The sequence below is a fragment of the Notolepis coatsorum genome, assembly GCF_963971535.1.
Source record: "Notolepis coatsorum genome assembly, chromosome: 9".
In the NCBI taxonomy this organism is placed as follows: Eukaryota; Metazoa; Chordata; class Actinopteri; order Aulopiformes; family Paralepididae; genus Notolepis; species Notolepis coatsorum.
In genome coordinates, this window is record NC_140173.1 from 149,367,487 (window position 1) to 149,393,521 (window position 26,035).

Consider the following 26,035-nt stretch of genomic DNA (forward strand, 5'->3'; position numbering starts at 1 on the left):
CTGTTCGAGACACCGAGTCTGAAAATGTTTCTTTTTACCTGGGAATCGATACCGGTACGGTACCCAACGGTACCTTTTTTTCTGTACTTTACTCTCCCTCTCTGAAGTAAACTTCACAACACACAATCTAAAACCCCTTACCTCCCTCTCCCAAACTGTTCCTACAACAATTATTTTTATGTTTCATGATCATGTATATTTATTTTGCATTATAATTCTTTTTGTGTTTTTAAATATCAACATTATCTGGCAATACTATCAAACTCCTCTGATGTCAGACCAGATATGAGACGCGTGCACACACACACAGAAAAGGAGAATGGCTTAAATTATTTTAGAATACTTCAGCTAATGAAGTTAAATGTTTATTATCATCAACTATCCAGTTCGTTTTTATAGTGCAACGTTTTTCTACATTAATTGAACCAGTAGAGAGGGAGAGATCCCCCCCCCCGAGCCCCGCTCCCCCCCACCCTTTCCTTACTCAGCTCAGATGTTTTCTCTGTCTTGAGCAGGGTTAGCTAGGAACAGCTTCCTCAAGCTTCGCACCTTGGGCATGGAATGGGCTACAGGACAATTACTCTCTTGGTGAATTAAAATCTGTATTACATAACTTCCTACAAGAAGAATGTTGCTGCTTTCTGTAGTCGGGTCTCAACTGCAAAATGACTATTACCCTGTATTATACACTTTTACTATCATGTAGACTATTCTGCTTTGTGTTTTTGTGTTTACATGTGATGTATTGTATATTGTATACATGCACATTTATTATGTTCTTGTGTGATGTATCACACATTTTATTGCTGTGATGTATTGCAAATGTTATTGCTGTTATCTTGGCCAGGTCTCCCTTGCAAAGGAGATCTTGTATCTCAATGGGACTTCCTGGTTAAAAAAAATAATAATATATATTTTTTTAATTGCAGGCTTGGCGATTTGATAATTGCATCATTCCAAATCGCGATTTCGATTAAAAAACGATTAATCGTGCAGCCCCAACGCTAATGACGCCACGTGCACGCACGCTCCCGCGCATGCGCATAAATGTTCCCTCGCTTAAGCACAGACTAAAGACAATGCCTAATTGCCTCTACGAATGGAATGTAACACATTTCATTCACAAGTTTTGTGCGATTGTATCTGAGAACGTATTTAACACACCTGACGACCGGTGCTATTGATATGCAAAGTAGCCCAGGTGGGTACTTATGGCGAGTGAGTGCAGCGCATTCCTGTGTGCACGCGCTTCTGCTCAAATCTTTGGGTGCACGGAGTGCAACCCCGTCCCATGAAGAACGCATCCCTGGTCCTAGATCATAAAAACACAGTCCTAAACACAGTATTAAATATAAAAACAAGAGTAAGGCATAATAGACATAACATAAACATAAACAGGGGGGTATAAAAGATAATTGCACTATCCCTTAGTGGTGGGGGGGGGGGGGGGGGGGAGATTGTTGTTTGAAATAAACTTCAGTCTGTTATTCCGGGTGGGCATGACGCTGAAATTAATAGTAGTAGGTAATATTTGTGGTAGTAACAGTATTATTAGGAGCAGTAGTGATGGTAGCTAGTAGTTGTTGTAATAGTAGCAGTAAAAGACTTAGTAGCAGTTGCATTAGTAATGTTAGTAACAGTAGTTGTAATTAGGGATGCCCCGATCACGTTTTTTGACACCGATACCGATCACCGATCGTCTTGAGCCATATCGGCCGATATCGATCGTTTTTGATTAAAAAAAAAAAATTATATATATTTTTTTATATAATTATACTTGTAGTTGTATTATCTGCGAGACATCGCCACCACGCAACAAGTCAAAATGCTCGCTATCGCCACTGTCTGTGTATACTCTGCTTTGATCAAATTACATTATTGGGCGCTTCGCGCGCTCGGTTGAAACACACAAAGGTATAGTGCCCTTTTCAGCCTCTGAGCACCTGCCCCTCTAAAGTCCTGTGCACTTCCCTGCTCCTCCACACGACACACCTTTGGCAAAGTATCGGCAACACTTTGACCTTTAAATGTGACTTTAGGCTTCTGTCTGTCTCTCCTGCAGCCCTCAGTCCCTCTGTCTTTCTATCTCAGGATTCGAGTCTAAACCTCCAGCCTTCATGGCTAAGTCCCACAGGGTGATGCTTCCTGTACCTGAGTCTTCAGGGGAGGAGGAAGACTGGACCCCCCATCTGGAGAGACAGCATGGTGAATACAAAGTGGAGAGAGAACCCATAATAACATTGTTAAAGCTAATTAGCCTAATCAAAAAGAGTAGCCTATAGTACATTTACACACACAGGGAGAATAGTTTATAGCAGACTTAATGATTTTAGAATATTTCTGCTAATGAAGTGAAATATTTATTATCAACTATCCAGTTAGTTTTTATAGTGTAAAGTTTGGCTACTTCAAATCATTGAACATACAGAAAGAATTGGGGGGGGGGGCTCAGACTCAGCCCCTCCCATTCTCACCCTTGCAGCTGGAGTGGACGTCAAGATGTAAACTCAAGTCCAATGCAAGTGAAACACTGGAATCCTAGCAGAATCACTAACTGGTTTAAGTTATTTATATTTACTCGTTAGATGCCATGTTGTGCATGTTATGACTTTGAACTTTGAAGACGGCATATAAGTAACTACGATGCGTCGGTCATGAATATGCAAATAGATGAAATGTCACGGTCGACATCGACGACGTTGACTCATCGTTGCAGCCCTATTGTGATATGTTATATGCTACGATATATACTATGTGATATGATATGATATATGATATTATGTATGATCTATGATGTAATATGATATGATATATGCTACAATATGATATGATTCCTATAATATTAACAGGTCCTATGGTGAGAGCCCCTGTCAAGGTCAAGAGGTCAGCCGGAAGGAATTCTGCTGCACAGTCTGCTACTCAGGTCTGCATTGACTCTACACAGTTATATGTATAACAGTTTTATATTGCTGATAGACAACAAATAGACCATTTTGAATTAAATAGCGCCAGGACAAGTGTATTACAATAACAACATAAACAATATGTCATATCACAGCCAAATGTGTACTGGAAAACTAAATGCAGCCAAATACTGTTATACCATCAAAACTGAAAAATATGGTGATATGAAACTTGGGCCACATCGCCCAGCCCTAATCTTCATTGGTAAGACATAGGGCTAGGTTTCCAAAAATCAGACCTATCCCTTTAATATAAGATCTAATTATAATTCATTACATTTATATAGCTCTTTTCTCACACTCAAAGCACTTTACAACATAGGGTTAGGGAAATTGCCTCCTTCACCACCACTGGTAGCACCCAACCTTGGGCTACGCAGGCTCAATGGCTGCCATACACTGGCACCCGGCACACATCACACTACACAATGACTACCATACACTGGCACCCGGCACACATCACACTACACAATGACTACCATACACTGGCACCCGGCACACATCACACTACACAATGACTACCATACACTGGCACCCGGCACACATCACACTACACAATGACTACCATACACTGGCACCCGGCACACATCACACTACACAATGACTACCATACACTGGCACCCGGCACACATCACACTACACAATGACTACCATACACTGGCACCCGGCACACATCACACTACACAATGACTACCATACACTGGCACACATCACACTACACAATGACTACCATACACTGGCACCCGGCACACATCACACTACACAATGACTACCATACACTGGCACACATCACACTACACAATGACTACCATACACTGGCACACATCACACTACACAATGACTACCATACACTGGCACACATCACACTACACAATGACTACCATACACTGGCACCCGGCACACATCACACTACACAATGACTACCATACACTGGCACGCATCACACTACACAATGGCTGAACGGCTCAGGAGACAGGGAATGATATCGGCCAATTAAGGGGAAGGGATGATTAGGAGGCCTTGATGTCGGAGACCTGATTGGGAATTTGCCCAGGAACGTCGGGGAACCCCCTACTCTTTACGATTCTTTAACGACCGAATTCAGTCAGAATTATGGGATGTTGTTATATGTCCTGACTTAACGGACTCTCTCTCTCTCTCTCTCTCTCTCTCTCTCTCTCTCTCTCTCTCTCTCTCTCTCTCTCTCTCAGCAGCAGCAGAGAGGTGAGCCAGCTACACCCATCCTATCAGGGGAGGATCAGGGTTATACAAGAGGGAGGAATTTGAGGAACCTTCCGAGGGTCAGTTATGAAGAACCGGAGCTTCCTGAGGATGATCACTATTTCTGTAAGTAGAACCTGGTATATTTTATTTATTTATTTAACATTGAAAAAATATATATTTATGTATTGACTGACTATCTCTCTCTCTCCTTATGTCTCCGTCTCTTTTTCATCTCTCTCTCTCTCTCCTTATGTCTCCGTCTCTTTTTCATCTCTCTCTGTCTATCTGTCTGTGTAGATTGTTACGCGTGTAAGGAGTTCTACCTCCACCAGTGTGATGACCATGGTCCTCCAGTCTTCTACCCTGACGTGGAGGTGGCTCCAGGAGTGCGAGACAGGGCCAAGAAGACTCTCCCTCCAGACCTCCAGGTATTGTTTCCTTTAGATCAGGGGTGGCCAACCAGTCAGAGACTAAGAGCCACAAAAAAATTACTGTGGTACCACAAAGAGCCACACCATATACCAGCGTTTCTCAACCTTTTTTTTCAGTCACGGCACCCTTCATGTGTTTATAGGTCTCACCCTCTGGCCTCTGAAGTTGCTAATGTCTTTTTTATTTGGGCCTCACAGGGTTAAAAGTACCCTGTGAGACCCACGGTTGCAAAATTACAAAATCACTTTTAGCCATTTAAAAAAAATAATGTTTATTTAAAAAATGTTAAAGGGGAACTATTTTACTATTTCTTTCACTATTTGGGCACTTTTACACAATTCCTGTGAGTCTATGGAACACCTAGGTTTTTTTTTTTAAATGCATTGTTTTGTATTTAAGCATTACATCACACGCAGGAGTGGTTTGTGACCAATAAACCATGCCTAGGGGTGGTTGTTAGGCCCGAGGCGCAGCCGAGGGTCGTTAGACCCCCCTAGGCATGGTTTATTGGTCACAAATCACGACTGCACGTGGTGTAAAGCTTTTATACAACTGCCAGATTCATCCAACCTTATTTCTATACAATAAACACACATTAATCGAAGATTTATTGAAAAAACCATCCGCCAGAAAAAGTAGTTCCCACAACTCCATGTGGAAGCAGCTTGAAGTGCATCCAACCAAACTAACACATCCAACTGTGTATTATTGGAATGATTGAGAGAAGTTGCCTCATGTGGAAGCAGCTTGAAGTGCATCCAACCAACTAACACATCCAACTGTGTATTATTGGAATGATTGATTGAAAATTTTATTACCAGATGCAGAATATAAAGTAGGTAAAACAAATTAAAACGTTTTCTTTGCCCTATAGGAAAAAAACGTTTTCTTCGCCCTATTTTTTTATTTATTTCTTTTAGCCTAAACTTAACCAGTTGGAAACCAGGGGTACAGTAATAAAATTAGCAATCAACCAATCAATCAATTCAATAGACCATGCTCACTTAAAACAGCGCTGCTTCTCTCTCAGTCTGACTCCCCCGCTGTTGCAGACAGGAGTGTGTGTGTGTGTGTGTGTGTGTGTGTGTGTGTGTGTGTGTGTGTGTGTACGCCAGCGTCGGACAGTGAGAGTGAACGCTGCAGTGCAGTCAGTGGGGAGGAAGTAGAAATTTAAATCTATCAATTAATCAATCAAACAATCCGCGATTTTTCTTTTGTTCTAGATAGACTCAAGACCCATCAATTACATCATCCAACATTGTTTAAAGGGCTAACACATTCCCCTTGACAGAATCGCTTCATATTTAGTCGTTTAGTCGCCATTAACATATCCATTTGTAAAGATTTTTGGCCACCTTCTTGTGATCCGGCGGAGTGATGTGATGTGGGTCGGTTGTGGGCGGGTCCTGGGCCAGCAGCGTGGATTGTTGCCAATAAAGACGTGTAAAATGACTGTTTCAGCCAATCAGAATCGAGAAATTTGCATGCCGTTGTATAATTCTAATCAAGTACTAAAAACCGCATTTTTCTACCTCAAGCCGTTTTGAGGCTGGGCTCCAACCACTGTGTGGCCTGGTGCCAACTGCCACATCAACTGCCACATTATTATGCAGCTGAGAAATCTCTGACATCACAGATATGCACATTTTCAGATGACTCAGTTCAGTGAGGGTGAATATTGTGAGAGGAGAATTGGAAGAATTCGTCAATATGAGAATTAGAGACATATATCCTATTAATATAAGTCCACATAGCTAAGAAACAATGGTAAACACTGAAAAAAGCCATTTATAAGATAGTTCCCCTTTAAGCACATGTATAGTCAATTGGTCCTGTTGTTCAGCCTCACAATGCTATTTGATAGTAAATGTGTTTATATGTCCCACCATCTGGCCTCTGAAGTTGCTAATTTCTTTTTAATTTGGGCCTCACAGGGTTAACCTCTGAAGCCCGAGATATACAGTAAAAGTGTATATTTTCAGCATTATGTTTGTTTACCAATTATTTTAACTGTTATTAGTGAAATATAAGATTATAGAAATCTCAGGGCATTGAGTCGGAAACCGGCGCATATTGACAGGAGGAAGTGGCTTTGGTTCATTACAATTTACTCAAGCCTAGTAACAGACACACTATTTCTGACACTGATCCATATATGTCCCTAGATTCAGATACCAAGAACATGCAAATGGACCATTTAAAAAAAAATTGTAAATGTTTATTCTACGTCCTTATGGAATGAGTGACATAAAAAAAAAAAGGTAAAAAAAAAAAAAAAAATTATTTTTTTTTATGGATGGAAGAGCCGCACATTGACGGGCAAAGAGCCGCATGCGGCTCGCGAGCCGCGGGTTGGCCACCCCTGCTTTAGATTATCTTTAGGTAAATTGCAGTAAAACACAAACTACATTTTCTGGTATCCCTTCCCACTTTATCCAATCAGGAGAGAGAACCCTAGATATTCTTCTTTTACTTGTTTCAAGCACGTACTTGTTTTTATTTCTTATTTGTGTCAGACCACTTTTGCACTGGGAGACCCATGTTACTGACCAGACACTCAGCCCTGTTACTGACCAGACACTCAGCCATGTTACTGACCAGACACTCAGCCCTGTTACTGACCAGACACTCAGCCCTGTTACTGACCAGACACTCAGCCCTGTTACTGACCAGACACTCAGCCATGTTACTGACCAGACACTCAGCCCTGTTACTGACCAGACACTCAGCCCTGTTACTGACCAGACACTCAGCCATGTTACTGACCAGACACTCAGCCCTGTTACTGACCAGACACTCAGCCCTGTTACTGACCAGACACTCAGCCATGTTACTGACCAGACACTCAGCCATGTTACTGACCAGACACTCAGCCCTGTTACTGACCAGACACTCAGCCATGTTACTGACCAGACACTCAGCCCTGTTACTGACCAGACACTCAGCCCTGTTACTGACCAGACACTCAGCCCTGTTACTGACCAGACACTCAGCCATGTTACTGACCAGACACTCAGCCCTGTTACTGACCAGACACTCGGCCATGTTACTGACCAGACACTCAGCCATGTTACTGACCAGACACTCAGCCATGTTACTGACCAGACACTCGGCCATGTTACTGACCAGACACTCAGCCCTGTTACTGACCAGACACTCAGCCATGTTACTGACCAGACACTCAGCCCTGTTACTGACCAAAACATGTGACTCACCCACCAGTTACTATGACATTGTTTATCATTACATACAATTTATCTATGTATGTAGTCAATGTTTAATAATTTTCTTTATTTAATTTTTTTTTGTACCTTTTTTAATATGCTTGAATCTCAACAGCACGGTCTGTTTTTTGTAAGCTTGGTATCATTGTAAACGAGGGCCACCCTTAACACTTTCAGTGCCACCTGGTGGCGCCAGACTTGGTGCTTGAATGCCACCATCCACTTCAATGTTAACGTTAATATCGCATAATCTATGTTTTAAATTATGGCTATGTGTCTAATCTGCCCGTCGCTTATCAAAGAATCATTTTCCAGTCAGTGCTGTCAAGGCAGATTGGTTTTTTATCGCTTCATTTCCGTTTGAGAGCATTTTGAAAAGCACCCGTTTTGAGGTAAAAAACAGCCCATTCTGTGATAATCGTCTTTTACTGAAATATTCCAGAACGTAGATATTTGTCGGCCTATTTATGAATCGTTTTCAAATAAACGCTAGATGATCAATAGTATACGTACACGCACGCCCATTCGAGGCGCGCGCTGATAATAGCCGTGTTCATTTCCTCATGGATTTTACAGTGAAACCGATGGAGCACATTTCACAAAACGGCTTATATCTTCATCAAAACGAGTCTGATTATCCTAACACTGATAACATAGATTCCTTACCTGACATCAGATGGTATCCAACTGGTATATTCCAATTCCTGATCACCATTCGAAAAAATCGATAAGTGTATAGATCTAACGTGTATACAGTAGAACTCATACTTGCCGCGGCACAGAGTCTCCAGAATGAACTCTGGTAACCCCGGCTGCATCAGTGGACTGGAAAATGTGGAATGGAATAATTTTTTTTCCCCCATCCACTTTCATTGAGTCCATTCCAAAATCCCTGATGTCATCTGGGAGACGATGGGGGGCGCTTTTTTCACATCTGATCGCCGGCGGTCCTTGGGTAGACTAGGGTAGGCTTGCGCGTGATGCAATATGATTTCAGATTGCTAAAAAAAAAAAAAAATCCGAGAAATCTCGTGAGTGGCTTTCAACGTAACTATTATAAATCCGAGAACTCGTGAGTGGCAATCAAAGTGTTAATGATTTCCCGAGATCTAAAATAAAGGTGTATTTATTTATTTTTTATCTCAACTTATCTGAACAATGATAACATTCCATTGTATCTCAACCTGTCTGCTGGTATGTCTTCCTGTCTGTGTCTGTCCAGGTGAAGAGGTCTGGAATACCAGGGGCTGGTCTAGGTGTGTTCTACTCTGGGAACACAGAGCTGCCTATAGGAACACACTTCGGTCCATATGAGGGAGACAAGGTGGGGGAGGAGGAGGCTGCCAAGAGCGGCTACTCATGGATGGTGAGGAGGGAGGGAGGGGGAGGAGGGGAGGGAGGGAGGGAGGGAGGGGAGGAGGAGGCTGCCAAGAGCGGCTACTCATGGATGGTGAGGAGGGAGGGGTATTGTTGAATGAGGCCCAATGTGTCTGAAAGTGCTTGATTGATTGTCGATTGAAAATTGTATTAACGGATTGCAGAATGGGTACAATACAGTACAGCTCAATACATACAATCGTTAAGGGGATGCAGACCAGAGAAAGACTTTCGTCTTGTTTACATCAGGGTCCCCCATATCATGTGATCCCCCCCCCCCCCCCCCCCCCCCACCCTCCTCAAAGGTTGACGCATCATGAACCAAGTGCTCTTTTGTATTGAGTCTGTTATGGAATGATGTCTGTGTGAAATGTGTTGAACGTCTTGTCTCTCTATCAGATTTTTGACAACAAGGACAAACACCATGTCGACTACATCGATGCAGAGAGAGCGACTCATTCCAATTGGATGAGGTAGGAAACTCTTCTGTGGTTTAAAAGGTACAGACTAAGGGCCCGTGTCCACAGCCAGCTTTTTATGAGTTGCCAGCTCCTTTCTGTCATTAATTTCTATGCTAAAGACGCGACAGGCGCGCTCCTTATCCCAGCGCCTCACGTTTTAGCGCTCTCGGCGGCTAGCGTTTTTGGGCGGAGCGCTCCCAGTGTTATGGTTCGTAACCGACCTCAAACGCAACGGCACAGACGGGTAGTTCAGAGTTAGCCAAATACTAGGGCGTATTTATTTACTGAGTCAAAAAAGGGTAAAGTACAATTATCAAACAAACAGGGAGACTGCCTTCGGCAGAGTCATCTGCGGCTCTGCAGAATCCTCCTAGTGATAGCGGTGGGGAAATGGCATGTGACGTTGTAGCGGCTCTGCAGATACTCCCAGCTTTTACTCAAGGTGGAAAATGGAGAGAGAGAGAGAGAGGTATCAGAAACAGTCCAACGAAACACAGAGGCAGTGTGGTTCCCTCCTCCCTTAGCTGTGTCCAGAACCAATTGACAGTGACAGTCTTCAGTGTTCCCCACAACACACAATTAGCCAATCCAGAGGGGTAACGAAATCTTCAGTGTCTCTTCTAAAACACACAATCAGAATAATACAGAGGGGTTTGGTTCCACTCACCCAAGCGCAACGCGTAAAGCGGGAAAACGAGGCGCAGCTCCAAACGGGGAACAAGGTTCTCAACAGCGGTTCTCCACAGAAAGGTCCTGGAGAGAAAGTAGACCAGGAACAGCAACGGGGAAAAAGCAGGCAAATGCAGTTGTATTCCAGAACGACCCGACAACGATAGAAGGAAGGTCCAGGTATATAAAGCCCTCTGGGGCGCTAATCACAAACTATGACAGCTGCGTGATGAAAGTGGCAATCGCTCAAAAAGCGTGTGGCGGGGATTGCACCAAACCTCACACCCAGCGCATAAAGTTGAAAATGGTTCAACTTTTGGAGAGGAGCGCCGCTCATCAAGGTCACTTTTTTCGACCGACCAATCAAAATCGAGCAAGTGGCGGAGCCGCGGGAGTCGCGAGACTAAAGCAGATTGAGGTCGGGAGTTCTGGCAACGCTCTGAGCATATTTTAGATTTTCAAAGCGGTCCGCCTTGAAAAAAACACTATCTGTGGACACGGCCCCTAAGACTATCAATTACAGTAGTAGAAGTAATCTCTCTCTCTCTCTCTCTGTCTCTCTCTCTCTCTCTCTCTCTCTGTCTCTCTCTCTCTCTCTGTCTCTCTCTCTCTCTCTCTCTCTCTCTCTCTCTGTCTCTCTCTCTCTCTGTCTCTCTCTCTCTCTGTCTCTGTCTCTCTCTCTCTCTCTCTCTCTCTCTCTCTCTCTCTCTCAGATATGTGAACTGTGCCCGTAATGAGGAGGAACAAAACCTGGTAGCGTTCCAACACCGTGGCCTGATCTTCTACCGGTCTTGGTGTCATGTGGCTCCAGGAGATGAGCTCCTGGTGTGGTACGGGGACGAGTACGCCGCACACCTGGGGCTCATCTTCGAGGAACTTTGGCACAGGAAGAGTTCTACTGAAGGTAATCTGTCTGTCTGTCTGTGTGCATGTCCTCATCCTTACGTCTATTCATCTGATTTGGGGTGTAACGCATCAGAGATCTGTAAATCACATGGTTCCTTTGCCAGTCTGGAATAATATAGACCCCACCAACAAGAATCCTCCTGTCCGCCTAGGCCTGCCGCGATAAGCAATAAATCGATTAATTGCTGCGATAATTAAAATGAATGCAATGATTTTGACGGGCGCGATTAATTGCTATTTGCGCGTTTGTTTTAATGAGGCGGAACCAGTGCCCCTTGTCAGTCACTGTCCGTGTTGGGAGGCGGGCCGCTGACGTTACTAGAGTACAGCACGGGAGCTCCGTGGGGCAACGCCACATAGTTTAACTACATTTCTCAATAGTGTTGCTCCTTTTAACCAAGTAGCATTATTTGTAGTGTAACGTTAGCTATTTTTAGACCCAAGTAGTTACTCGCTACTGCCCGGAGAAACTGGACTGCTAAATAAAGATGAAAGATAGAGCGTTGATTCTCATTCCATGCTAACAACATTAGCTAAATAGCTAACAAACGAAATACAACGTATAGCATAGCTACAAGTACAACACAGAATAACGTTAATACAATTACATGCATCATTGTTTACAATGAACGGGTGGGGCTAGTCAAAGGACTGGACACGGGGACAAGTTAAACATGAATTAATTTATTATAACACTCCGGTAGTTTCGAGTCGTGCTGCAGTGCTTACGCACCACAGCTATTCTATTCTATACGGCTTTGACGCTTCCTCCTCATCGTTGATTGCCTGTAGTAGCTGCATCTAACGTTAGTAGCTAACGTTAAAACTAACCTAAAGTTAGTTGTTCACCAACAATCTCAACATTTGTTATTAGCTCAAAAACAACCGGACGAGACAAGTTGTCGGCTCATATGTTCTGCTTAGGATAATCACAACAATACTTCCGGTCCGGTCGGTGGGCTTCAAAATAAAAGTCTAAAACCGGAAAAGACAGAGCGGTGGGCTTCAAATCAAAATAAAAGTTTTGGGAAATAAATTTCTCAAAAAAAATTCTCTAACCGGTCGCAATAATATCGCTTATCGCGATATTTTCGGGGGCAATTAATCGCCCAGCAAAATGTGTTATCGTGGCAGGCCTATGTCCGTCCTAGTTGTATTGATTCATTACACATCATTTCCATTACTCATCTGACTTCGCTCCTAATCTGCTCGATTTCTCCATCTCTCTCTCTCTCTCTCTCTCACACTCACACTCACACTCACACACACACACTCAGGAGTGAAGAACCAGTCTCCAGTGTTTCCATGTCCGGCTGAGTGTCAGTACGGCTTCACCTCTCAGATCTTCCTCCACAAGCACCTGAAGAGGAGGCATCATGATCTGTACTTTCAGCTGCTGACAAGTGGACAGATCCGCCCAGAGAGGCTCCTCCCCTCCACAGCCTCTCAACCAGGCACCTCCTCTGGGACCCCGTCTGCCCCGCCCCCCTGCCAGGTAATGAAATGAAAGAAGGTCATTAGTCAAATAGTATCTGCAATTAATTTTAAGTGTTTGTTTTATCCTGTTTGGAGCACCAGGTATGTGGGGTTTACAACGCAGGACAATACAACCATGACTAGGAATCTGACTAGTTTACCAGTATAACTTTCAGCTTACTGACAATATCTGAAATATTATGATCATAATCGCCAGCAGTTATCTGGTCCAGGTCCATCATCTGTGGCTTTGTTTCTCTACATGGAACACCGTGAGCTGGCTACTTCTACTATGTGTGTCCACTAGTCTCTTTCAGAGAGCTATTTCTTTCCTGTTGTTTTAAGATATTACCCACTCTGCCCCTAGTGGTGACTGCTGCTCCGAGCAGTCTGACCCCTCCTTGTTTTCTGCTCCTAGCAGTCTGACCCCTCCTTGTTTTCTGCTCCTAGCAGTCTGACCCCTCCTTGTTTTCGTCTCCTAGCAGTCTGACTAGGGATGGGTACTGAATTCGGTACTTTTGAGGTACCGAACCGAAACACGTCGGTACTACCGAGTATCGAATCAAGTGAGAAACCTAAAAAAAAATATTTTTTATTAATTCTTTTTTTTTTACTTTTTTTTTTCTCTTTACTTTTTTCTTTTCATGTCAACGTTCACACGCACAATATATGCTTACCTAGGATTTGACTTGATTCAACAACAAAGCAGTCGGAGCAATGACGAGCCGAAAACTGTCGAAATTGTAGTTATTTGAAGTTTGGATTTTTTTTTTACGACTGAGGTAGGTAAATTAAATTTCGACAGTTTTCGGCTTGTCATTGCTCCGACTGCTTTGTTGTTGAATCAAGTCAAATCCTAGGTAAGCATATATTGTGCGTGTGAACGTTGACATGAAAAGAGAAAAAAAATTTTTTTTTTAAGTACCGAAAAAAGGTACCGTTGGGTACCGGTATCGATTCACAGGTACCGGTATCGGTTCAAATGTGAAAGGTACCCATCCCTAAGTCTGACCCCTCCTTGTTTTCTGCTCCTAGCAGTCTGACCCATCCTTGTTTTCTGCTCCTAGCAGTCTGACCCCTCCTTGTTTTCTGCTCCTAGCAGTCTGACCCCTCCTTGTTTTCTGTTCCAGCTGACTCACACAGGAGAGAAGCCCCACCAGTGTGAGCAGTGTGGGAGGAGCTTCAGTTTATTACATCACCTGACGGGCCACAAGCGGACCCACACTGGCGAGAAGCCCCACCAGTGTGATCAGTGTGGGAGCAGCTTCAGTAGGTTAGGTAGCCTCAAGATACACCTACTGACCCACACTGGAGAGAAGCCCCACCAGTGTGATCAGTGTGGGAGGAGCTTCAGGAACTTGGGTGACCTGACGCGCCACAAGCGGACCCACACTGGCGAGAAGCCCTACCAGTGTGATCAGTGTGGGAGGAGCTTCAGTGACTTGGGTAGCCTGACCCGCCACAAGCTCACCCACACTGGCGAGAAGCCCTACCAGTGTATACAGTGTGGGAGGAGCTTCAGTAGGTTGGATACCCTCAAGCACCACCTGCTGACCCACACAGGACAAGACACACAAGTGTGAAGGTGAGCACTCACACCTCTAGGTTCTGTATATATATATATATATCAATATCATATTTAAGTCTTTTTAAGGCCTAAAATTCTGATTAAATTTAAGACTTTAGGACCCTGCAGAAACCCTGCATAAAAGCCGTTCCTAAAGGCCGTGTTCCAACGGTTTGACTAGTGCCGTCTTGAATGGTGCTGTGGTCATGTGCTCCTGTCTTCCCAGCCAGCGGCACGGTAGGCAGGGTTGGCACAAGGTCCTTGAAGTGCTCAACTCATTCAGCGCCAATCACGAGAAAAGTCGGGTTAACTCGCCAACCGTTGAGCGCCAATCACGAGAAAACTGGTTTTAATCGTTATTTCTTTTATTAGCTATATCCATACATTTTTCATCCATCCAGCCTGATGTTATCATGAGAAACTATGTCGTTTCTTTTCTGGGCCGATCTGAGCCGTGCGGGCGGGGTTTAAATACCCCCCCCCCCCTTCATACGCAATGCCGGACAACGTGGGACGGACCTCCGCAAGCAGTATTTGGAATGGTGATCAGATAATTGGATAATTCTTTTTGCAGAATTACAGAATTACATCATGGGTGCACGAGGAAGGATAATAACTATAATCTAGCGTTGATTTCAGGAAGATTCGATAATTGGGCGAAAAATTACAACGTAATAATAAGTGGATTTCACTAAAGGGCTATTATCGTGTCTTTTCCTGGGATTACTAAGAATCACCCAAACTATACTCGTATTCAAAACGGAAATGTACGGATGAAAGTACAATCTGTTTTTTGCGTGTTGACCAGAAGCAACTCACTGACAATCGACTGTTATTAGACCCATAGCTATAATATAAGATATATTTTAAGCACTCGCAAGTTTCTTAGTCTCCCCATTGACTTACAGCGATGGCATTCTACCCAGAAGGTAGACAGCGACCCCTGGCGCTGAATGAGTTAAAGTGCTTGATACATTTTTTTTTAAAGTCGAGGCCTGGAAGTCCTTGAAATTAAAATCAACCATTCGTATTGAACGTTTTGTTCATCCATGATAAAAAATGTCAAGAAATAGATTTTTTTTTATTTAAAGTCTAACTAATTGGTTTTAAGTCATAAATATTGGATCATATTTTTTTCCTATAATAAAAAAACAGCATTTAAAAGTTAATTGAATAAAAATGTTTAATGAAAAATAGTGCTGGGAAAAGTACTTGAAAGTCCTTGAATTTCATTTTGCAATGTCTGGGAACCCTGTCTTCTAAAGACACATCATCACATCCTAGTATCTTCTAAAGACACATCATCACATCCTAGTATCTTCTAAAGACGCATCATCACATCCTAGTATCTTCTAAAGACACATCATCACATCCTAGTATCTTCTAAAGACACATCATCACATCCTAGTATCTTCTAAAGACACATCATCACATCCTAGTATCTTCTAAAGACACATCATCACATCCTAGTATCTTCTAAAGACACATCATCACATCCTAGTATCTTCTAAAGACACATCATCACATCCTAGTATCTTCTAAAGACACATCATCACATCCTAGTATCTTCTAAAGACACATCATCACATCCTAGTATCTTCTAAAGACACATCATCACATCCTAGTATCTTCTAAAGACACGACATCACATCCTAGTATCTTCTAAAGACACGACATCACATCCTAGTATCTTCTAAAGACACATCATCACATCCTAGTATCTTCTAAAGACACATCATCACATCCTAGTATCTTCTAAAGACACATCATCACATCCTAGTATCTTCTAAAGACACATCATCACATCCTAGTATCTTCTAAAGACACATCATCACATCCTAGTATCTTCTAAAGACACATCATCACATCCTAGTATCTTCTAAAGACACAACATCACATCCTAGTATCTTCTAAAGACACGACATTCCCAACCGGTGACATTCCACTTTTTCATAATCTCATCAAACCTAATCAACATCATTTGTAGGAATCCCGGTAGCCTTCTTTCACAACCAAAACATCTCTGGAAAATCACCAGACTGTATCACTAGCTGTGTGTTGGCTGTGATTAAATGAATATCAAAGGATGAACAAATAGGCTTATTATCCACGCAGCTATTTCTCTCCTCTGGGCCACAGGAACACACCAACATTACGGGAAAGGTGCTCACCGTCTTCTCCAGAGAGAGACAAGAAGATGGATACCAATTTATTCTCTGTGCGACTGTGCGTTCAGTAGAAAGCTATCCGGCTGCAAGCTAGCCTAGCTTAGCACAAATTAATAGAAGCAGATACGGACCATTAGCCTAGCATAAAACTCAGTAAGAGGTGTTTTGGCCAACAGCTGGGCTAGTTGGTCCGTATCCGCTTCCATTCATTTGTGCTAAGCTAGGCTAGCTTGCAGCCGGATAGCTTTCTACCGAACGCACAGAGGAAATGTATTTCCATCTTCTTGTCTGACTCTGGAGAAGACGGTGAGCACCTTTCCTATGATGTTGGCGTGTTCTTTTAATATGCATGACATGTAGCCTATTAACCATTCAAAGGGCATTTCCTGTTTCATGTCTACTATAATGGTAAAGGGCTGCATTTATATAACCGCTTTTATCCAAAGCGCTTTACGATTTGTTCCTCACATTTGACCCGTTCACTCACACATTCACACACCGATGGCGGAGGCGACCATGCAAGGTGCCAACCTGCTCATGGGGTTAGTTAGGGGTTAAGTGTCTTGCTCAAGGACACTTCGACACACTGCCCGGGAGGTGCGGGAATCTAACCGTGAACCTCCGGATCTACCTCCTGAGTCACTGTCGCTCACTCACCTGGCTTCTGTGTGTTTGTTTGTGTTTGTGTGCGTCCAGGATGTGGACCTGAGGAAGACGGTGGACCAAGAGCGACGACTTCCACCTGACCACCAGGGGGCGTACAGGCTCTACTTCCACCTGACCACCAGGGGGCGTACAGCCTCTACTTCCACCTGACCACCAGGGGGCGTACAGCCTCTACTTCCACCTGACCACCAGGGGGCGTACAGCCTCTACTTCCACCTGACCACCAGGGGGCGTGCAGCCTCTACTTCCACCTGACCACCAGGGGGCGTGCAGCCTCTACTTCCACCTGACCACCAGGGGGCGTACAGCCTCTACTTCCACCCGACCACCAGGGGGCGTACAGCCTCTACTGTTACCTGACCACCAGGGGGCGTACAGCCTCTACTTCCACCTGACCCCCTCTGTGACCCCCGTCGGAACACTCTCTCGGTCCTGACCCCTCTGACCCCCGTCAGAACGCTCTCTCGGTCCTGACCCCTCTGTGACCCCCGTCAGAACACTCTCTCGGTCCTGACCCCTCTGTGACCCCCGTCAGAACGCTCTCTCGGTCCTGACCCCTCTGTGACCCCCGTCAGAACGCTCTCTCGGTCCTGACCCCTCTGTGACCCCCGTCAGAACACTCTCTCGGTCCTGACCCCTCTGTGACCCCCGTCAGAACGCTCTCTCGGTCCTGACCCCTCTGTGACCCCTCTGTGACCCCCGTCAGAACGCTCTCTCGGTCCTGACCCCTCTGTGACCCCTCTGTGACCCCCGTCAGAACGCTCTCTCGGTCCTGACCCCTCTGTGACCCCCGTCAGAACGCTCTCCCGGTCCTGACCCCTCTGTGACCCCTCTGTGACCCCCGTCAGAACGCTCTCTCGGTCCTGACCCCTCTGTGACCCCCGTCAGAACACTCTCTCGGTCCTGACCCCTCTGTGACCCCCGTCAGAACGCTCTCTCGGTCCTGACCCCTCTGTGACCCCCGTCAGAACGCTCTCTCGGTCCTGACCCCTCTGTGACCCCCGTCAGAACGCTCTCTCGGTCCTGACCCCTCTGTGACCCCCGTCAGAACGCTCTCTCGGTCCTGACCCCTCTGTGACCCCCGTCAGAACGCTCTCTCGGTCCTGACCCCTCTGTGACCCCCGTCAGAACACTCTCTCGGTCCTGACCCCTCTGTGACCCCCGTCAGAACGCTCTCTCGGTCCTGACCCCTCTGTGACCCCCGTCAGAACGCTCTCTCGGTCCTGACCCCTCTGTGACCCCCGTCAGAACGCTCTCTCGGTCCGACCCCTGAACGCTCTCTCCCGGCTCACCTCTCTGTCCCGACACCACGGGTTGAGTACCATCGGTTTAATACATTCCTCGTCTCCTCAGCCCTTCCTTTCTGTTAGCTACCCGTCGTGGCTCATCCCGTGTCCTAGGTTTAATTTAGAATGTTCTCTTGTAATTTACTGTACTTGCTGTACTAACGCCATGTTGAATGGTTCATTAAACATGGAGGAACACTTTACTGTACTAACGCCATGTTGAATGGTTCATTAAACATGGAGGAACACTGTACTTACTGTACTAACGCCATGTTGAATGGTTCATTAAACATGGAGGAACACTTTACTGTACTAACGCCATGTTGAATGGTTCATTAAACATGGAGGAACACTGTACTTACTGTACTAACGCCATGTTGAATGGTTCATTAAACATGGAGGAACACTGTACTTACTGTACTAACGCCATGTTGAATGGTTCATTAAACATGGAGGAACACTGTACTTACTGTACTAACGCCATGTTGAATGGTTCATTAAACATGGAGGAACACTGTACTTACTGTACTAACGCCATGTTGAATGGTTCATTAAACATGGAGGAACACTGGAGGCAGATTCTTCTTTTCAAAAGCTCTGCAGATTCCTGTGTAATGAGATTGGCAGGAAACGGTGCAGCTTAGCCGACATTAATGTGATGACTTTGCAGAAGAGATGGGTCATTATTTTGGGGTGAACATAGTATGGCGGTCATATCGATGTGTGTCGAAGGGGCGGAGCTTGCTTTTGGTACATGAGTTATTTTTTAAAAGATGTCAAAGAATGTTATTTTTATATTCCCATCTTGGATAACATGGAAGTTATTTTTATATTCCCATCTTGGACAACATGGAAGTTATTTTTATATTCCCATCTTGGACAACATGAAAGTTATTTTTGGCCGTAAAAACATTTGAATAAAATGAAGATGGTGAACTTGCCGTGTCCCTGTCTTAACTCGGTCTCACCAGCAGATGGCAGCAGTGGTGCATGTAAAAATAGGAGGTGTTGAGGATTTTGAAGATGGACACAGTTGGTTTATTGAGCTGTTGGCCAACATTTTAGATTAGATTAAAATGGATTGTCATCATGCAGCACAAGTACAGTACAACGAAAAGAAGTGTGGCATCCAACCAGAGTGCAAATGTAACAGTAAAGTGTAATAGTAATATACAATGTACAGGTGATTAAACTGGACTGAGTGTAGTGCTTATGAGATGTATGTAAATAGTTTTGGTATTATGTACACTGATACAGGTATTAAGACACTATGTAGTAGGTAAAGGATATTCTGTACAGATATAGTATCTATAGCTATGTTAAAACGATTGAGTATGAGTAGGTAAGGGATATGTACAAATGTATTTAAATATATATATAGTAACTAGTACAGATATGTAGGATTATATATGCAGGTATGTGGATAGATGTGTGTTTATATATATACACGTTAAGAATAAATATATACAGCAGTATTGTACATGCTATCATACAGAGTTACATGGGTTATATGCAGATGTAGATATATAGAAGGATATTCAGACACATGATATATAACTAGGTATAAAATATATAAATGAGTACTATGGAGTATAGTGCTAATCAGATTTATGTACAGAGTTGTAGTATTAATATGTACAGTGACACAGGTATTAAGACACTATGGTAGTAAGTCATACTGGCCAGCAGCCTAACTAGTAAGGGTAGGTAAAGGATATTATGTACAGATATAGTATCTATAGCTATGTTAAAACGATTGAGTGAGTAGGTAAGGGATATGTACAACGTATTTATATAACTACAGATATGTAGGATTATATGCAGGTATGTGGATAGATGTGTGTGTGTATATATATATACACGTTAAGAATAAATATATACAGCATTATTGTACATTCTATCATACAGAGTTACATCGGTTATATGCAGATGTTTAATTAAGTAGATATATAGAAGGATTATATTCAGACACATGGATATTAAATATATAAATGAGTACTATGGAGTATAGTGCTAATCAGATTTATGTACAGAGTTGTATTAATGTGTGATACAGGTATAAAGACTGGTATAGTAAGGCAAAGGATGTGTGCAGATATGGTATCTAGATATATAAAAAGGATTGTATGCAGGTATTTACAGACGGATGTGGATAGATGTATACAGTAAATATATATATATACACCCTACATGCTGCCATGCAGTGTTATTTGTTATATGTTGTGTATATTGTACAGTAAGGGTGTCTCGTGCCTGAAGCAACGTTTTTGATGGTATTCATTGTTCACTCCGTTCATAATTGTTTTCTGACCGGTGCATGGCAGTCGCTCTGTTCTGGACGGAGAGGTCGTCATGTTTACCTGAAGGTATTTATAGCATGAATAAAGACAGTAACGTAGGCCTATAATACAATTTGAAATGAAAATGTGTATTTGTACAAAGCTCCACATATTGGCCTACATCATTATGTACCATCTATGCCTATACTACTGTCTACTGTGCTAGTATCTAGGTCAAGTTGTCAAGTAGCTCTTTATTGACCCCAAGTGGCAGTTTATGGTACAGCAAGCGGTAACCATTTATCAGACACAGGGACACAATAGTAGAGAAATCACAATGAATAATTAAAAGAAATACAACTGACCGCAGGGACTAATGAGTAGAGTCTGTTTGTACCCTGGTGCTGTCTAGACCAGGGGCGGCTCTAGCGTCAGACCTTTAGGGGGGCTCAGCCCCGAGAGCCCAAACTGATTGGCCAATGTACACACACAACAGCGTGTCAGTGTGTGTGTTCAAGTTCAAGTTTCTTTATTAGTTGTCATACAAAAATACAGAATACTTTTATATGAAATGCTTTTTTTCTGTTTTTGCTCCGGAGTGCTAGATAAAAAATAGATAAAGTATAAAATAGAAAGTCAAAAGTACGTAAACAAGTGTAAACAAAAGTGTTCAATATACATATATATATACAATACAGAGTAGAACAAATTAGTAACTGAGTTACAATATACAGTACAATGCAGAAATGGGATGCGGTACAACTTAGGGTAAGGTGCAATGAGGTATGAGTTGTAGTGCAAATCTCTACCAATAAAATGTATAAATATAGTATATAAGTGTGTTAAAGTGTCTAAAGTGGGCGCTACAGTGAGTTGTTTATTTAAAGTGAGTGTGGATGTGTGCTGTGAGTATTTGATGGTTAGTTACATACTGTTATTGTCATTGAGCATGAGGGCCTGGGGATAGAAGTGTGTTCATGTGAGAGTTGTCCATTTGTTCAGCTACACTCTGCTGACCATTTTAGACCTGTTAATAAAAGCATTTACTCATATAAATCAACCTCAGTCTCAATTATATGACTAGAAAGACACAATCAGATTTTGAGAAAACGTACTTTAATGTTGAACCACAACGCCATAACTTGGTTTATAAAGGACAGTGCATTGCATGTCTTATTTTGTCTTTTGTGTGGACCCCAGGAAGAATAGTTCTTACTGATGTAATAACTAATGAGGATCCTAAATAAACATAACATGATCAGTCATAACGTTTAGGATCATGTCTATCTGTATGTCATAATGTCCTGATGAATTGAAAATGGGGGACCCTGATATAAACAACACGAAAGTCTTTCTCTGGTCTGCATCCCCTTAACAATTGTGTGTATTGAGCCGTACTGTATTGTACCCGTTCTGCAATCTGTTAATACAGTTTTTAATCAATCACTGCATATATCTAGATACCATATCTGCACACATCCTTTGCCTTACTATAGCAGTCTTTATACCTGTATCACACATTAATACAACTCTGTACATAAATCTGATTAGCACTATACTCCGTAGTACTCATTTATATATTTTATGCCTAGTTATATATCATGTCTGAATATCCTTCTATATATCTACATATAATATAACCCATGTAACTCTGTATGATAGCATGTACAATACTGCTGTATATATTTATTCTTAACGTGTATATACACACACACATCTATCCACATACCTGCATATATAATCCTACATATCTGTACTAGTTACTATATATATAATATATATATAAATATATTTGTACATATCCCTTACCTACTCATACTCAATCGTTTTAACATAGCTATAGATACTATATCTGTACAGAATATCCTTTACCTACTACATAGTGTCTTAATACCTGTATCAGTGTACATAATACCAAAACTATTTACATACATCTCATAAGCACTACACTCAGTACAGTTTAATCACCTGTACATTGTATATTACTATTACACTTTACTGTTACATTTGCACTCTGGTTGGATGCCACACTTCTTTTCTTGTACTGTACTTGTGCTGCATGATGACAATCCATTTGAATCTAATCTAAAATGTTGGCCAACAGCTCAATAAACCAACTGTGTCCATCTTCAAAATCCTCAACACCTCCTATTTTTACATGCACCACTGCTGCCATCTGCTGGTGAGACCGAGTTAAATAAAGTTTTCAATCAATCACTGCAGCTCCCAGCACGGCGTGCTGCACCTGGATTCTGGATCCTTCTCCACGCGGGACGACCAGGTGGCCCTATGACTCATAGATGCTATGACTGACAGGTGGCCTTGTGCGCACGTGTTGGCTAGCCGGACCTATCACCGACAGGTGGGCGTGTACGGTATAACTAGGTCTCTCGCGAACTGAAACGAATTATCCATCTTCTTGTATCGTCTCGTTGGTGGTAACTGGTAAGTAGTATTGATGCTAACTCTGAAAAGTGTGTATATACTATAATTTCAGCAGTTATAAGTTATACAAGTGTCAAATTATTTACAAAGTAACGTTACCGTTCATTAACATGAGTTGACTTGATAGATAGATGGATATATATGTTTTACACGACAAGTTAGCTAAGTTAACCATCGTTTCTCTTGCTAGTTACAGCAGACTGTTCAACCATCTTGTGTAGAAGAATGACTTCGTATCAGGAGGTGAGTCAATAACATTACATTATATTAGTGCTATTCTTCTTTTAGTAACAAACACCTAGACTAGTTAACACAATCCAAGTGAAATGAGAGACATTCACAAATGTTTTGCTTTTTAGACATTTTATTTGGGGCAAAAGAAAACCCCCATTCAACTATTATTACTGGGTCCATTGATATAGTTTGACTATCAGAGTACACGCATTCAGACAGCGTTTGACACGATTCCCAGCGTCGTGTTTAGCCGCACTGTATTATTGTACAATTTGTACCCATTCTGCGAAGTTTTCAAGCCATATGAACGCGATGGCAGCAGGGGGCCGCGCGCCACTGGGAACTAGTGTTGTGACGTCACGTCGCGTGGTTCTCCCGCCTGGACCATGACATGTCTTATAATATTCATGAGGTTACTTAACCTTAACCTTCTGTAGTGTGGGAGTGAAAGGGTTAACCTTCTGTAGTGGTAGTGAAAGGTTAACCTTCTGTAGTGTGGTAGTGAAAGGGTTAACCGTCTAGTGTTAGTGAAAGGTTAACCTTCTGTAGTGTGGTAGTGAAAGGGTTAACCGTCTGTAGTGTGGTAGTGAAAGGGTTAACCTTCTGTTGTGAGGTAGTGAAAGGTTAACCTTCTGTAGTGTGGTAGTGAAAGGGTTAACCTTAGTGAAAGGTTAACCTTCTGTAGTGTGGTAGTGAAAGGTTAACCTTCTGTAGTGTGGTAGTGAAAGGGTTAACCTTCTGTAGTGTGGTAGTGAAAGGTTAACCTTCTGTAGTGTGGTAGTGAAAGGGTTAACCTTAGTGAAAGGTTAACCTTCTGTAGTGTGGTAGTGAAAGGGTTAACCTTCTGTAGTGTGGTAGTAAGTAAGTAAGTAAGTATTTATAAAGCACCTTTCATACATGTCATGTAGCTCAAAGTGCTGTACACAATTATAGGCTTAACCTGCTGTAGTGTGGTAGTGAAAGGGTTAACCTTCTGTAGTGTGGTAGTAAAAGGGTTAACTGTCTGTAGTGTGGTAGTGAAAGGTTAACCTTCTGTAGTGTGGTAGTGAAAGGGTTAACCTTAGTGAAAGGTTAACCTTCTGTAGTGTGGTAGTGAAAGGGTTAACCTTCTGTAGTGTGGTAGTGAAAGGCTTAACCTGCTGCCGTGTGGTAGTGAAAGGCTTAACCTTCTGTAGTGTGGTAGTAAAAGGGTTAACTGTCTGTAGTGTGGTAGTGAAAGGTTAACCTTCTGTAGTGTGGTAGTAAAAGGGTTAACTGTCTGTAGTGTGGTAGTGAAAGGTTAACCTTCTGTAGTGTGGTAGTAAAAGGGTTAACTGTCTGTAGTGTGGTAGTGAAAGGTTAACCTTCTGTAGTGTGGTAGTAAAAGGGTTAACTGTCTGTAGTGTGGTAGTAAAATGGTTAACTGTCTGTAGTGTGGTAGTAAAATGGTTAACCTGTAGTGTGGTAGTAAAAGGGTTAACTGTCTGTAGTGTGGTAGTGAAAGGTTAACCTGTAGTGTGGTAGTAAAAGGGTTAACTGTCTGTAGTGTGGACGTGGTAGTGAAAGGGTTCATGCTCACTCAGATCAGATTTTGTTTGTTTGTTTGGCTGTTCACGTTATTAATTATTATAATTTTGTTCCAGCATGACCATGCCGCAGTATTTGCCTGCGTCCACCTCTTGTTTGATGTGGTCGTTTAAATAGAGAAGGCATGTGTAGAACATGAAAGGAGAGTAGAACATGTTTGTTCATTTAAAAGTATTACAACATTTTATGTACTTATGTCATGAGGTGGTGAGCAACTTAACATTACACTCTGATTATTGCTGTGATGTACTTTTATAATTAAATAAATACATTTCATATGCATTTGAAATTCATGGTTTGTTGTGTTCTTTATCAGTAGTTTATATAAATGTATTATGGCAATTCATGATGTATTTTTGTAAGTTTGGGTCCCCGGGGAAACACCAAATTTCTCTTTTGGGTCTCGAGCTGAAAAAGTTTGGGAACCTACTTATCAGACTGTAGAGACTTTATTATTCATGGCTGGGAAGATTCCATGTGACATAATAAAACACAACACTAGGTGGCGATGATGATCCGCCTGGTTGCAATTGACCATGAAATGGAAAACAATAGGAAGAAGAACTTGGGTCGTGGTGCCAAAGCCTCCGTGTCTCAGCGTGTGTGAAGAAATGAATATAGTGTCAATAAGTAATGATAATTATGTCTGAGGTAATGGGAAATAATGTTTTCCGAGGAGACGGAGAGGCGGTAGGTGTTATCTGTGTATTAGCTAGGCGTGTATCGGAGAAGAAGCGGACATTTTGAAACAATGTTATCCCCACTAACGTTACTGACCCACGTGGCGACGACGCTGCTCTTTAGTTTTATAAACTGTATAAAACCTGTACATTTGATATTTGACTGTATATTTTAGAAAGTAACTTATACATATTTTAGAATGTATATCTTTGACTGTATTACTTTTGAGTTGACTAGCTAAATGTTTATCTGTGTGGACCGGTGCTGAATTTCCTTCGGATTAAAAGTGCTTCTATTCTATTCGTAAACGTTACGTTGCAATTCGAAACGGCCCTCGTGTAAATGTACAGTAAATGTCCTAACCCAATAATACCCGGGCCGAGACCCTCTTCTTGGGACCAACTTAGTAAT

General features: G+C 42.6%; 1 protein-coding gene across 2 annotated transcripts in view; it reads left to right on the forward strand.

Moving 5' to 3' along the window:
* LOC311234371 (histone-lysine N-methyltransferase PRDM7-like) overlaps positions 1-17,823 on the forward strand; it is a 35,781-nt gene extending 17,958 nt beyond the window's left edge. Inside the window, exons 3-12 of one of the 2 annotated variants that reach the window (XM_084321528.1) lie at positions 2,092-2,205; positions 2,850-2,923; positions 4,175-4,310; positions 4,485-4,615; positions 9,066-9,209; positions 9,620-9,693; positions 11,064-11,254; positions 12,534-12,751; positions 13,863-14,317; positions 17,164-17,823. In XM_084321528.1, the coding sequence (XP_084177654.1) occupies positions 2,092-2,205; positions 2,850-2,923; positions 4,175-4,310; positions 4,485-4,615; positions 9,066-9,209; positions 9,620-9,693; positions 11,064-11,254; positions 12,534-12,751; positions 13,863-14,315 (1,535 nt within the window). In that variant the 3' untranslated portion in view covers positions 14,316-14,317; positions 17,164-17,823. The remainder of the gene's footprint in view (positions 1-2,091; positions 2,206-2,849; positions 2,924-4,174; positions 4,311-4,484; positions 4,616-9,065; positions 9,210-9,619; positions 9,694-11,063; positions 11,255-12,533; positions 12,752-13,862; positions 14,318-17,163) is intronic. The other variant, XM_084321529.1, reaches the window with a different exon arrangement.
* The last annotated feature ends 8,212 nt before the right edge of the window (positions 17,824-26,035 follow it).